At 39.1% G+C, this 14,861-nt stretch overlaps 1 protein-coding gene across 1 annotated transcript in view; it reads left to right on the top strand.

Moving 5' to 3' along the window:
* Positions 1–14,861, top strand: part of ncoa2 (nuclear receptor coactivator 2) — a 296,306-nt gene that overhangs the window by 259,498 nt on the left and 21,947 nt on the right. Inside the window, exons 16-19 of the mRNA XM_034169909.1 lie at positions 4,873–5,047; positions 5,200–5,496; positions 6,547–6,624; positions 14,172–14,649. Of these exons, the coding sequence (XP_034025800.1) occupies positions 4,873–5,047; positions 5,200–5,496; positions 6,547–6,624; positions 14,172–14,649 (1,028 nt within the window). The remainder of the gene's footprint in view (positions 1–4,872; positions 5,048–5,199; positions 5,497–6,546; positions 6,625–14,171; positions 14,650–14,861) is intronic.

The raw sequence follows: 14,861 nt of genomic DNA, 5'->3' as shown, positions 1-14,861 counted from the left end.
TCTAAAATCACAGAAAATAAAGTTTCAGTACATACTGTATATATTTAATCATTTATAAGTCAGTTTCTTGTGATTGCTAATTCTTCACTTTTTATTCAAAGCAAATGATTGCAAATCTTTATCTGAAAAGCTGTAGACCAACAAGGGATGAGCGGAAAAGATTTCTAAATAAAATAAAATTTTACTTCTATATCTGTTGTCAAATTTTATCAGGCATAATATTGTAGAAAAATGTTTATGCTAAATGGAGACTTACCTGTCTAAAATACACATACAGAACATCTGTAATCATAAATTGTATCACATCTAATGTACTTTGAATGAACATAAGTCTGAACAAAAAACAGGCTGTTCAGTTAACATGCATATGTATATTTTTTTTCAGGTCTTGGAGTCTTGGTGGAGATGCAGCGTGGTGGCGAAAATCCTCAATGTGTCACACAGCTGGCGAGTTTCTCGATTGTGTGTTTGGATGCAGATGTCCTCAGAGTGGCACACTATGCCTACATGATGCTCCACAGTACGAGTCAGCACATGAAATAGTTAGAATGAACTGTTGCTTTGAACATCAATCCATGCTATTTTTGTTGCAGAAAGTATCATATCGCATATCAGCAATTTGTGCGGTTGTGCTGGGGACACTTGGGAAGGCAAGAAGGTTGCCACTACCAGCTTGTGTTGTATTCAAAATAAGGAGTACTTTTCCATCACCATCAGCCGACTACACTGGCTTCCAGGTTCCTCCTCTGGAGTGAGGGGTTGGGCTCATCGGTGGTACCTGGTCTGCTTGGCAGCATCAGCCTCAGCTTTGTCCGTTCCCGTTGGCTGCTCAGTGGAGGAGGATCATTGGCAGGGATTTCTGGTCAGTTTGGTGTTTTGCAGATCTGAAGAACCTCTTGCTATGTTGCTCATATAGACTGAATAAAATGTTTTTTAACAAATTGTAAAACACTTCTCATTTGAATGAAACAGTGTCAAACTTATGTGTAATTGTATTTTTATTCATTTTATCATGCTATATAAAAATATACAAATCTGTTTTGTTTTTTTCATTTTCCACATATCACATGTTGGATATGTGGCTAACTTTCTCACTGTGAATCCTTCTCTTTTCCACTAAGGAAAGTATACAACCCCTGGCAATAATTATGGAATCACCGGCCTCGGAGGATGTTCATTCAGTTGCTTAATTTTGTAGAAAAAAAGCAGATCACAGACATGACACAAAACTAAAGTCGTTTCAAATGGCAACTTTCTGGCTTTAAGAAACACTATAAGAAATCAGGAAAAATAATTGTGGCAGTCAGTAACGGTTACTTTTTTAGACCAAGCAGAGGGGAAAAAATATGGACTCACTCAATTCTGAGGAATAAATTATGGAATCACCCTGTAAATTTTCATCCCCAAAACTAACACCTGCATCAAATCGGATCTGCTCGTTAGTCTGCATCTAAAAAGGAGTGATCACACCTTGGAGAGCTGTTGGATCAAGTGGACTGACATGAATCATGGATCCAACACGAGAGATGTCAATTGAAACAAAGGAGAGGATTATCAAACTCTTAAGAGGGTAAATCATCACGCAGTGTTGCAAAAGATGTTGGTTGTTCACAGTCAGCTGTGTCTAAACTCTGGACCAAATACAAACAACATGGGAAGGTTGTTAAAGGCAAACATACTGGTAGGCCAAGGAAGACATCAAAGCGTCAATACAGAAAACTTAAAGCAATATGTCTCAAAAATCGAAAATGCACAACAAAACAAATGAGGAACGAATGGGAGTCAACGTCTGTGACCGAACTGTAAGAAACCGCCTAAAGGAAATGGGATTTACATACAGAAAAGCTAAACGAAAGCCATCATTAACACCTAAACAGAAAAAAACAAGGTTACAATGGGCTAAGGAAAAGCAATCGTGGACTGTGGATGACTGGATGAAAGTCATATTCAGTGATGAATCTCGAATCTGCATTGGGCAAGGTGATGATGCTGGAACTTTTGTTTGGTGCCGTTCCAATGAGATTTATAAAGATGACTGCCTGAAGAGAACATGTAAATTTCCACAGTCATTGATGATATGGGGCTGCATGTCAGGTAAAGGCACTGGGGAGATGGCTGTCATTACATCATCAATAAATGCACAAGTTTACGTTGATATTTTGGACACTTATCCCATCAATTGAAAGGATGTTTGGGGATGATATCATTTTTCAAGATGATAATGCATCTTGCCATAGAGCAAAAACTGTGAAAACATTCCTTGCAAAAAGACACATAGGGTCAATATCATGGCCTGCAAATAGTCCAGATCTTACTCCAATTGAAAATCTTTGGTGGAAGTTGAAGAAATTGGTCCATGACAAGGCTCCAACCTGCAGAGCTGATATGGCAACAGCAATCAAAGAAAGTTGGAGCCAGATTGATGAAGAGTACTGTTTGTCACTCATTAAGTCCATGCCTCAGAGACTGCAAGCTGTTATAAAAGCCAGAGGTGGTGCAACAAAATACTAGTGATGTGTTGGAGCATTTCTTTTGTTTTTCATGATTCCATATTTTTTTCCTCAGAATTGAGTGAGTCCATATTTTTTCCCTGTGCTTGGTCTAAAAAAGTAACCATTACTGACTGCCACAATTTTTTTTTTTTCCTGATTTCTTATAGTGTTTCTTAAAGCCAGAAAGTTGCCATTTGAAATGACTTTAGTTTTGTGTCATGTGTGTGATCTGCTTTTTTCTACAAAATTAACAACTGAATGAACATCCTCCTTTTTGCCAGGGGTTGTATTCTGAACCTTGGTCTCTCTTGCTTTGTCTGCTTTTGTTGTCTCCCTGCATTTTCATTAAAATGAAGGGTTGCCACCAAAGTCCTAAAACAGAAGTTAAAACAACATTAATAAAAACATTGCTTATATACGGGTGATTCTTAGACTACGGGCACTTATGTCCTTTGATCATATTGTATGAAAAACAGAAAAAAGGGGAAATTTCACACTTTTATAGTTATCTTTACAATGAAAGTGTGTTAAGAAATTTGTTCTAGTAGTCTATGATGACTTTTTCACCTTTTTTCAGCATCATTATATGCAAATATTGCCATTTTGTGCTTGTCCCACACCCAGACTTTTGATCTTCAATGATAAAAATGAATGGTAAAGAAACGTTTTTTTCTAATGTTTTAAAATATCTCTGAATAAAATATCAGTAAAGTAATCAAAACATAATTGGGGTATTCAGTGTCATACAACTGTTGTGATTTTTTTAAACAAAATGTAGTTGTCCCACACTATTGCCGTAATTTCCACCACAACACTGTAATGTCCCTTTAAACAGTTTGTATGAAAGATTGTTTGGGTAGTTTCTATGGAGATAAACAGTGACATCAGAGCACATGTATATAGCGCCAAATCACAACAAACAGTTGCCCCAAGGTGCTTTATATTGTAAGGCAATGGTGTGGTGGAAATCACATTTACAAGGCCAATAGTGCCCGTAGTTAAAGAATCACCCATATATTAAAAAATGCTGTTTGAAAATTAGGCTGTTATTGAGATAACATAGACAACTTACCTGCAAAGCTGACCCTGATATGAGAAGGAGACTCGATCACGAGTGGCATCGGCTGACTGTGTTCACATGAGCACCTGAGAAAAAAAAAACAGAACATTGACATTTTTGTGTTTTCCAAATATACATATGCATGTAAACTGAACAGCCTGTTTTTTGTTAAGATGTCTGTTCATTCAAAGTAGATTAGATGTGATACAATTTATGATTACAGATGTTCTGTATGTGTATTTTAGACAGGAAAGTCTCCATTTAGCATAAACATCTTTCTACAATATTATGCCTGATAAAATTTGACAACAGATATAGAAGTAAAATTTTATTTTATTTAGAAATCTTTCCCCCATCCCATGTGGGTCTACAGCTTTTCAGATAAAGATTTGCAATCATTTGCTTTGAATAAAATGTGAAGAATTAGCAATCACAAGAAACTGACTTATAAATGATTAAATATATACAGAATGTACAGAAACGTTTCAGTGATTTTAGAACAAACTTCTGAATTTAAGCACGCTGTGCTGCTCAAATATTTTTTTTCATACACAAACACACCATGCCAGGAATAAATGATCATTTATAAGAAAGTGGTGAGTGAACAAACCATTCTGTGTCCTCCACAACGCTGTTGTTGTCAGCTGACAGCTGCGCTTCATCCTCTTTCTGTCGCGTTCGGCTGGAACATACACGGTTTGGAGCCGCTCATTATTTACGCCGTTAATATCTTAATCAGAAACTTCCTCATCTTCTACAAAAACAATCGATATATCACTTAAATCTTCGCCATAATCGCGCACTATGCCTTCGCTGGCCATGTCTGCCGTGTTGGTAAACAGAGCGGCGCTGCGACACATCTACTCGAATGACGTCACATCCATCGCAGCAAAACAGTAGGTCAACTTGGAGGTGGAAAATTCAAATTCTCAGATGGGTAACAAAATGTCTAAATCCTTGTTCAGTGTAATTTTATGGTAAAAAACCAAAGACATGTGGAAAAAGCTTTTTTTATTCTTCAAGAATATGTAAAAACGTCATAGCGTGGCAGGGACACTTTAAGAGGATTTGTGTAAGAGACATGATGTGTGTCCGTAACTACAGAGGGTATGGGAAGATCGAGAGCGTAGAGATGATGTGTGAGGTGAGCACATCCAGACAACATTGAGGACAATGGGAGCTCCACGCTTAGTATATAGATTGTAGTTTGTTTGTTGTTTATGATGAGCAAAGTTTTTACTAAGTCACTGAGAATTCTGTAATTTCTCATTGTAATGCATTATTTACTCTATCTGTCGCATTTATTTGCCCTCTACACAGGCCTGTGCACTCAGCAGCCCAGGATGAGTTGTTGTGTGGTTCAGGGCTTGGCTCTGGTGATAGCAGTGCAGTAGATGAGGGAGCCTTGCTGTCCCAACTCTACACTGCACTAAAAGATTTTGATGGCCTGGAGGAGATTGATCGTGCTCTGGGAATCCCTGCTTTGGTAGAACAGGTGAGATTCAGCTTTCTTTCTTCTTTCACTGTTTTTGTCATTTAAACTGTTCATTGTCATTGTTTCTGGTGTATGCTAACATAAGCAGCACAGAATGTCTGTGTGTCAGTAGTTCTAGTCTCATTTATTAATTTATTTTTTCATTTTTTCAGAGCCAGTCACTGGATGCAGACCAGTTTTCTCAGGATCCCTCCCTGTTGTTAGATCAGAAGCCCCCCATCTACTCCCATCAGTTTGGCCCACCGCCATCCCATATGGCTCAGAGGGGATATTCTAGTGTCCCAATGCAAGAGCCAGGTTTCCACCCAATGCCTGGCCAGATGGGTCCTCGACCAGGTTATCCCATGATGAGGATGCAGGCCCGGCCTGGACTCAGACCAACAGGGGTTGTCCCTAACCAGCCCAACACACTACGGCTCCAGCTACAGCAAAGACTCCAGTCACAGCAGGTTAACACGCAAGCAGACTCTCACAATCCAATACAGTTAACTGAATATTCCTTCTGTCTCGCATATCCACAGTGTAGTCTGCTAAATAAGTATTTGGACAGTAACACTTGTCATTTTCCCTCTTTACCCCAACACAATGGATTTGAAATTAAATAATGAAGATGTGTGTGTAGTGTAGACTTTCAGTTTTAATTCAAGGGGTTTAACAAAAATAACACGTCAGCCTTTTAGGAATTGCAGTCCCTCTTTTTTTAGAGACTATAAGTAATTGGCCAAACTGAATACAAGCATTACTTTTGGTAGAAATGAACATTTTTGCAACCAGTTTTGGTTAAAGTTGGTATGGACTGTCACTGAATGTGTCTTGGAGTTCAGCAATCATTAATAAATGCAAACAGCATGGTACTGTGTGGTAAATCTTTGGCGTAGGCAGTTCTCAAAGACTGAGTGACTAGTGAAGGAAGCCAAAAAGACATGACAACTCTGAGTTATAGGCTTCTCTCTCTCTCTCTCTCTCCTTTAAAATAATAAAATTTGGCAACAGTTTGCCACATTACAGCTGAAAATCTAAATTACAAGAACATCTTGTTTCATTTAAGATCCATTGTGATTGTGAATAGAGGCAAAATTACAAAAACTCTTACTGTTCAACTGCTTAAGGATCTGACTGTATGTAATCAGTTGCTGTGCGATTGCATACTCATGACAGTTGTGTAATAATCCTTGATGTTGACATTTTGGCAGGTCTTGTGTGCAAACAAGGAATACGTTCTGTATTTAGAACAGTCTGCCACCTGCTGGTGTTTAGTGACCTTTACTGGAAAAAGTAGTGTTCCAAAGATGACAGAAAGAAATGGTGGCATCAACCCAGATGCACAGCAGTTTTTATTATTCTTTACCTATTATGTACTTAGTTTATGGCTGACAGTCAGTTGAACTGCAGAAGATGGAAATCGTGATAGTTTTAAAGGATTTCAAGATTCTGTGAAATGAAACTGTGTATCGTAGATGATTATTCATTCAACCTCTACTTGTCTCTTATCCCACCAGAACCGTCAGCCAATGATGACTCAGATGAGTGGTGTTTCGAATGTGAACCTACCTCTTAGAGCCAATGCTCCAAACCAGGTAGGTCACTGCTGCCGTCACCGCAAACCTCTTTGACTGTAGACATGATGTTATGACGTTATGTATTGTCATGTGTTGATAACTTGCAGAATCTTTGTCTATAATTTCTTCATTTCTTTTTCCTCTGGCTGTACAAGCGCTACAGGAAAAGATGCACTAAGTGAATGCATCTGCATTAAAGGGATGTACCGCATCATCCAGAATATACCTGAAGAATTTCTTATCCCACAGTGTAAACAATATAGTTGACATGTTTACAAAGAAGTCACAAATCAAATGTTGAATATTGCTCTATTGAATAGGACTGGTTTCATTTAAGATCAGACAAATTTGTTCCACCACCTTAACTGAAAACACAAACTTGAGAATGAGAAAAGTCACACATTGCTTGAGAAGGAATCAAGTCAGCAAATTACTGTCATGCAGGACTCTGTATTGTGGTCTGTAAAATGCTGCATACCTGTATTCATGTGGCCAAAAGAACCATATTACAGAGCACAAATAAGTCCATGGTCAAGAGGGGCCCACCGTGCACACAAAGTGACGAAACCAGATATTTCTTGTAGCTTAGTATCTATGCTTCATTTTGAGACCTGTTAACATGAAATAAACTGGGACTCACTGCCTTATTTTGGACCTAAGGGCCCTGTCACACCTTGACGATTTAGGCTGCATATGCCGACTGTATTAAAAACACTGGCATACATGGATGTACGTGTAATAAATTATGCAGCTGTCACACCATGATGATTTAGCCAGCGTATGCCAACAGCCCCATTTCCACTGAACGGTCTGGTTCAGTACAGTACGATATGATACGTAGGGGTGTTGGAAAAAATTAATTCACGTCCGAATCGCGATTCTTATTTATTACAATTCTGAATCAATCCAAAATGTCCAAGAATCGATTTTTAAAAAGCATTTTTTTAACATTTTCTTGCTTACTCGCTTCGTGTACTGTTTGTCAGGCAGTGGCTTCCGTACTGCAGCGTCCACGCAAAGGGGGAAGGGGTCCGGCGTGCTTCAAACACTCGTGAGCTGCAGAGTTCAGTGGCTGCAGCTTAGCATGGCGGACGAAGAGCTAATTCAGCCAGCACCGTCTTCGCTGAAGGCAAATGTTTGAGCGCATTTTGGATTTTATTATTTGCTGCGTAAGAAGGAGCTTGACATGACTTATGCAGTGTGCAAAATCTGCAAAATGAAAGTCAAGTACTTCGGAAACACTTCAAATCTGCAAGTCCACATGCTACACCATCACCCGGAGCTAAAAGAGGGAAGCAGCTGTATCTGCCGACTACTGACCAACGCTTCGCTAAACTGCCAGCCAACTCTGATCGAGCAAAGCAGATAAGTAAATTTACATCTAGAATCACTTGATTAACCTTGTAAAGCTGCATTTTCTTAAACATAAACATTTTTAAAGTAATATAACTATTTCTCAGAGCTCTTTGAATCGAAAATCGATTCTGAATCGAATCATCACCCCAAGAATCGGAATCGAATTGAATCGCGAGTTGTTGTACGATTCACATCCCCAATGATACGTGTCGGAACAGTTAGGTCTGGCTTGGTTTGCATTTTCACCGACGGCAGAACCCTTTTGTTTGTCAGGTGGAACACTTAAATATTGACGAGCACGTCATCGAGCACATGTGCGCTGTTGCATGGCCTTCCCGCTCTACACGGAAGCCAAACAGAGTAATTTGACATTTTTTTTTTATCTTATTTTTGTTTTGGTGGATCATGAAATTTATTTTCATCGCATGCAAACTGCTGAAAAGGTGACTGATCAAATCAATTTTATTTATATAGCGCCAGATCACAACAAACAGTTGCCCCAAGGCGCTTTATATTGTAAGGCAAGGCCATACAATAATTACGGAAAAACCCCAACGGTCAAAACGACCCCCTGTGAGCAAGCACTTGGCGACAGTGGGAAGGAAAAACTCCCTTTTAACAGGAAGAAACCTCCAGCAGAACCAGGCTCAGGGAGGGACAGTCTTCTGCTGGGACTGGTTGGGGCTGAGGGAGAGAACCACGAAAAAGACATGCTGTGGAGGGGAGCAGAGATCAATCACTAATGATTAAATGCCGAGTGGTGCATACAGAGCAAAAAGAGAAAGAAACACTCAGTGCATCATGGGAACCCCCCAGCAGTCTAAGTCTATAGCAGCATAACTAAGGGATGGTTCAGGGTCACCTGATCCAGCCCTAACTATAAGCTTTAGCAAAAAGGAAAGTTTTAAGCCTAATCTTAAAAGTAGAGAGGGTGTCTGTCTGCCTTATCTGAATTGGGAGCTGGTTCCACAGGAGAGGAGCCTGAAGGCTGAAGGCTCTGCCTCCCATTCTACTCTTACAAACCCTAGGAACTACAAGTAAGCCTGCAGTCTGAGAGCGAAGCGCTGTATTGGGGTGATATGGTACTATGAGGTCCCTAAGATAAGATGGGACCTGATTATTCAAAACCTTATAAGTAAGAAGAAGAATTTTAATTTCTATTCTAGAATTAACAGGAAGCCAATGAAGAGAGGCCAATATGGGTGAGATATGCTCTCTCCTTCTAGTCCCTGTCAGTACTAGCTGCAGCATTTTGAATTAACTGAAGGCTTCTCAGGGAACTTTTAGGACAACCTGATAATAATGAATTACAATAGTCCAGCCTAGAGGAAATAAATGCATGAATTAGTTTTTCAGCATCACTCTGAGACAAGACCTTTCTGATTTTAGAGATATTGCGCAAATGCAAAAAAGCAGTCCTACATATTTGTTTAATATGCGCTTTGAATGACATATCCTGATCAAAAATGACTCCAAGATTTCTCACAGTATTACTAGAGGTCAGGGTAATGCCATCCAGAGTAGGGATCTGGTTAGACACCATGTTTCTAAGATTTGTGGGGCCAAGTACAATAACTTCAGTTTTATCTGAGTTTAAAAGCAGGAAATTAAAGGTCATCCATGTCTTTATGTCTGTAAGACAATCCTGCAGTTTAGCTAATTGGTGTGTGTCCTCTGGCTTCATGGATAGATAAAGCTGGGTATCATCTGCGTAACAATGAAAATTTAAGCAATGCTGTCTAATAATACTGCCTAAGGGAAACATGTATAAAGTGAATAAAATTGGTCCTAGCACAGTACCTTGTGGAACTCCATAATTAACCTTAGTCTGTGAAGAAGATTCCCCATTTACATGAACAAATTGTAATCTATTAGATAAATATGATTCAAACCACCGCAGCGCAGTGCCTTTAATACCTATGGCATGCTCTAATCTCTGTAATAAAATTTTATGGTCAACAGTATCAAAAGCAGCACTGAGGTCTAACAGAACAAGCACAGAGATGAGTCCACTGTCTGAGGCCATAAGAAGATCATTTGTAACCTTCACTAATGCTGTTTCTGTACTATGATGAATTCTAAAATCTGACTGAAACTCTTCAAATAGACTATTCCTCTGCAGATGATCAGTTAGCTGTTTTACAACTACCCTTTCAAGAATTTTTGAGAGAGAAGGAAGGTTGGAGATTGGCCTATAATTAGCTAAGATAGCTGGGTCAAGTGATGGCTTTTTAAGTAATGGTTTAATTACTGCCACCTTAAAAGCCTGTGGTACATAGCCAACTAATAAAGATAGATTGATCATATTTAAGATCGAAGCATTAATTAATGGTAGGGCTTCCTTGAGCAGCCTGGTAGGAATGGGGTCTAATAGACATGTTGATGGTTTGGAGGAAGTAACTAATGAAAATAACTCAGAACAATCGGAGAGAAAGAGTGTAACCAAATACCGGCATCACTGAAAACAGCCAAAGATAACGATATGTCTTTGGGATGGTTATGAGTAATTTTTTCTCTAATAGTTAAAATTTTATTAGCAAAGAAAGTCATGAAGTCATTACTAGTTAAAGTTAAAGGAATACTCGGTCAATAGAGCTCTGACTCTTTGTCAGCCTGGCTACAGTGCTGAAAAGAAACCTGGGGTTGTTCTTATTTTCTTCAATTAGTGATGAGCAGTAAGATGTCCTAGCTTTACGGAGGGCTTTTTTTTATAGAGCAACAGACTCTTTTTCCAGGCTAAGTGAAGATCTTCTAAATGAGTGAGATGCCATTTCCTCTCCAACTTACGGGTTATCTGCTTTAAGCTGCGAGTTTGTGAGTTATACCACGGAGTCAGGCACTTCTGATTTTAGGCTCTCTTTTTCAGAGGAGCTACAGCATCCAAAGTTGTCTTCAATGAGGATGTAAAACTATTGACAAGATACTCTATCTCACTCACAGAGTTTAGGTAGCTACTCTGCACTGTTGGTATATGGCATTAGAGAACATAAAGAAGGAATCATATCCTTAAACCTAGTTACAGCGCTTTCTGAAAGACTTCTAGTGTAATGAAACTTATTCCCCACTGCTGGGTAGTCCATCAGAGTAAATGTAAATGTTATTAAGAAATGATCAGACAGAAGGGAGTTTTCAGGGAATACTGTTAAGTCTTCAATTTCCATACCATAAGTCAGAACAAGATCTAAGATATGATTAAAGTGGTGGGTGGACTCATTTACATTTTGAGCAAAGCCAATTGAGTCTAATAATAAATTAAATCTCAGCATCTGTGTGGATGTTAAAATCGCCCACTATAATTATCTTATCTGAGCTAAGCACTAAGTCAGACAAAAGCTCTGAAAATTCACAGAGAAACTCACAGTAACGACCAGGTGGACGATAGATAATAACAAATAAAACTGTTTTTTGGGACTTCCAATTTGGATGGACAAGACTAAGAGTCAAGCTTTCAAATGAATTAAAGCTCTGTCTGGGTTTTGGATTAATTAATAAGCTGGAATGGAAGATTGCTGCTAATCCTCCGCCTCGGCCCGTGCTACAAGCGTTCTGGCAGTTAGTGTGATTCGGGGGTGTTGACTCATTTAAACTAACATATTCTGTTAGTAAGGCAGAATAAATCAATATGTTGATCAATTATTATATCATTTACTAACACTGACTTAGAAGAGAGAGATCTAATGTTTAATAGACCACATTTAACTGTTTTAGTCTGTGGTGCAGTTGAAGGTGCTATATTATTTTTTCTTTTTGAATTTTTATGCTTAAATAGATTGATGAACACTGATGCCTGTGTTAAACTCTGACATGAATCAATGAGTCACTGTGACTTCTCCAATTTAAAATAAGTTCATTGTCTTGTTGTGGCACAAAGAGCTGGCGTTCAGACTGAGAAACACATCTCGAGTGGAAACACCACTGCAGGACTTGCTTTAAAATACTGCTTCTTCAGCCACAACAAGGAATTAAAGTATTTTCAGATGTCATTTTCCAATATCAGGACACTTAATGTGGATTCGCTTTATGAAGTTTTCATCAGCCTGTGATGATGAATCCGACTAAAATGAACATTTAAGATTAAGACTTTATATTTACTACGTGTGATGGTTTTAATATTTGAAACAGTCTGAAGTCTTCGCATGACTGCAGGTATCATTTGTTCAGCCAATCAATGGGCAGCATCAATGGACGTATTTCGACTTATAAGTCGAAATACGACCATTGAAGTTTCTTCTAAGTTACTCATATATGAGTAACTTAGAAGTAACATGTGTCAACAGTTGTATAACTTGCCTACAACTTATGTCCCACATATGCAGGAAGTGTGAGTCATATGCTGGCATATGTCGAAAATGTTGCACATGGCAAAAATTTTTAGAGGTACTCCCCGTTTTATGAGGTATATCAGTTTGCTTCAAAGTGCTCTTAACTTATACAAACCTTACCTATAACTTATTAGACGTATGCCATCGTTTTTAATATGGTCTGCATACGCTGGCTAAATCGTCAAGTTGTGACAGGGGTGTTAAACAAACCCACACGACCACAAATTTTGGCGGCCATTTAGGGGTATGGGAAATTCAAATGTCTGTAGTTCTGTGATTAATAAAGTTAGAGTTACAAACTGCTACTCAAACTGTGGGTCTGGATGTGTGCTACACAGGGGTATATGATTTATGCAAATTCACTTAATTTGTGGGTCAACAGAGGTCTTACTTAAAATCTGAAAACCTTATCTTCAGATAAGAAAGGAACAACTAAAATCTATTTTTTCACATTAACACATATCTTTATCTGACATATCTTTACATTAACAATCTTATATTATGATTTGCCCCAAAAATGAAACTTTACTCAAATATGTTTATACAGCAGCTGTCTGTCACAACAGAGAATGAGACACTCTGTGTGAACACCAGAAAAATGGGCCTTTTCATGAAGATATTCGCGCTTATCTGCAATAGACCTAAATGCGCAATGTTTTCTCAATTCCTTTGATATTATAACCGTTTGTGTTTTATGGACTAAAGCATGTGTCCACAGAAGAGGGAGATTTAATGATCCTGAGAAACTGCAATTAACCACCTTCCACTGAACAATAATGAGAAAAATATTTGACATGAAATAAGGCTGTGAAATAAGGCCTTTGTCATGGTGATGTCAGATCTGAGAGCATGTGCTGGGGTCATGCATGGATGCATTCACCACACTACAGAACAGTCTGGAATGTCAGCCACCCAGGCAGACAAGCTGTCTGTACGCACCTTTTGAAAGTAGTCTTCCACAGTATTTGTCCTGGTACTCAACTGGAGAATTTTGTCCAACTTTTTCCTTGTAGGGGTTTTTTTTTTTTTTTTTTTTTTGTCCATTGGCTGTCTTGTTGGTCAACAGCCACTTTCGTAATGATCATGGAGCACTCTTTTAAAGGTGGGTGATCCCGCATTTCTGTCTCATGCCACCAACTCCATTAATTCCTTAGTTGGAATCCTGAGGTTCTGTGGATCTTTAGAACAAATGTTCTTTCAGTCCTGGGTGTTTGTCTGGGCTTCTTATATTTTTGTATCACAGATTGTAAAATTGTTCATGGTACCATTAATCTTTTTGAGATTACTTTAAGAAGGAACATGACTTGTGGAGATGTAAAGTTGTGCTCTAGAAGCCTTGTCTTAATTCTTTAGAATTTTTTTTTCTTCCCTTAATATGAAAGGAGGAAGGCACTGGTTCATCAGTAAATACTTGCAGCATTTACCCTGTTGTCCCCTAATCATGACAATTGGTCATTCTGGAGCTTTTCCAAATACAGTAATTTAATCAGTTTTTAAAGTCTTTGGTAATCTTTCATGCTGTTCAAAGAGGAATTCATCTTGATGTATGTGAAGTAGCAACCCACTGCAGATGACATTGTGAAGAAAAACTTTTTTTTTTATTATTATTGTTAGTAGTAGTATTTAAATTTATGTCTGCAACTGCAGACCTTGCTGAATTGTCTGCTGCTCTTCCTGTCCATTCTCCCATTAATCTTAATGAGTAAATATTAAATAACTTATTCATAAACTTTCTGGATGTTGAGCGGGACTTTTTTTTTAAGTATAAAATGTAGTTATGATAATCAAAATGTAAAATTTCATGAACTGTTGTGAAGCAAGTAAAATAAAATGTTGCACTGAATTGTTACGTAAAGATAAACATGTCTTGGGTTGTGTATGTTCCAGGGGACCATCAATGCTCAGATGTTGGCACAGCGTCAGCGGGAGCTGCTGAGTAATCACCTGAGGCAGAGGCAGCAGCAGCAGCAGGTCCAACAGGCCCAGCAGGTCCAGCAGCAAAGAAGCATGGCCATGCGGGCGCAGGGTCTTAACCTCCCCCCCAACATGACCGCCGGAGGCATGAGTAATCCTCGGATCCCTCAGGCCAGCCCACAGCAGTTCCCCTATCCACCCAGCTACGGTACCAGTACAGGCCTGGCCTCGCCTCCTCCCCCTACCAGCCCTTTCCCCTCTCCTCTCTCCCCAAGCCTGCCCTCTCTCCCCCAAAACCCTCAGCTCCACTTGCATGGCACATCCTCCTCTTCTTCCATTTCCTCCCCCTCCTCACAGATGATGATGGGAAACACAAACATGATGGGCGGACAGTACGGGGCCGTACTCAGCCCCCAAATGCAGCACAGTGCCTTTCAGTTTCCCAACTCAGGTACTCCTCCTACATACCAGCCTTCCAAATACTTCACTCTACAACCTGTCTGTGCACATATTATTTAGTCTGTGTTGATATGATTTTAGACGCACCGTATCACATGCATATAATCAAATATTATGCACTGATTACTGCTTTTTAATCAACTGCTGTGGGATTCTCCAAATCATGTAAATTTATGCTCTTATAACACAAGTGGTTGTCAGTAT

This window comes from Thalassophryne amazonica, chromosome 1 (genome assembly GCF_902500255.1).
Source record: "Thalassophryne amazonica chromosome 1, fThaAma1.1, whole genome shotgun sequence".
Lineage (NCBI taxonomy): Eukaryota > Metazoa > Chordata > Actinopteri > Batrachoidiformes > Batrachoididae > Thalassophryne > Thalassophryne amazonica.
Note: the sequence above shows the minus strand (reverse complement) of the source record. Positions and strands in the feature narration are given on the sequence as shown.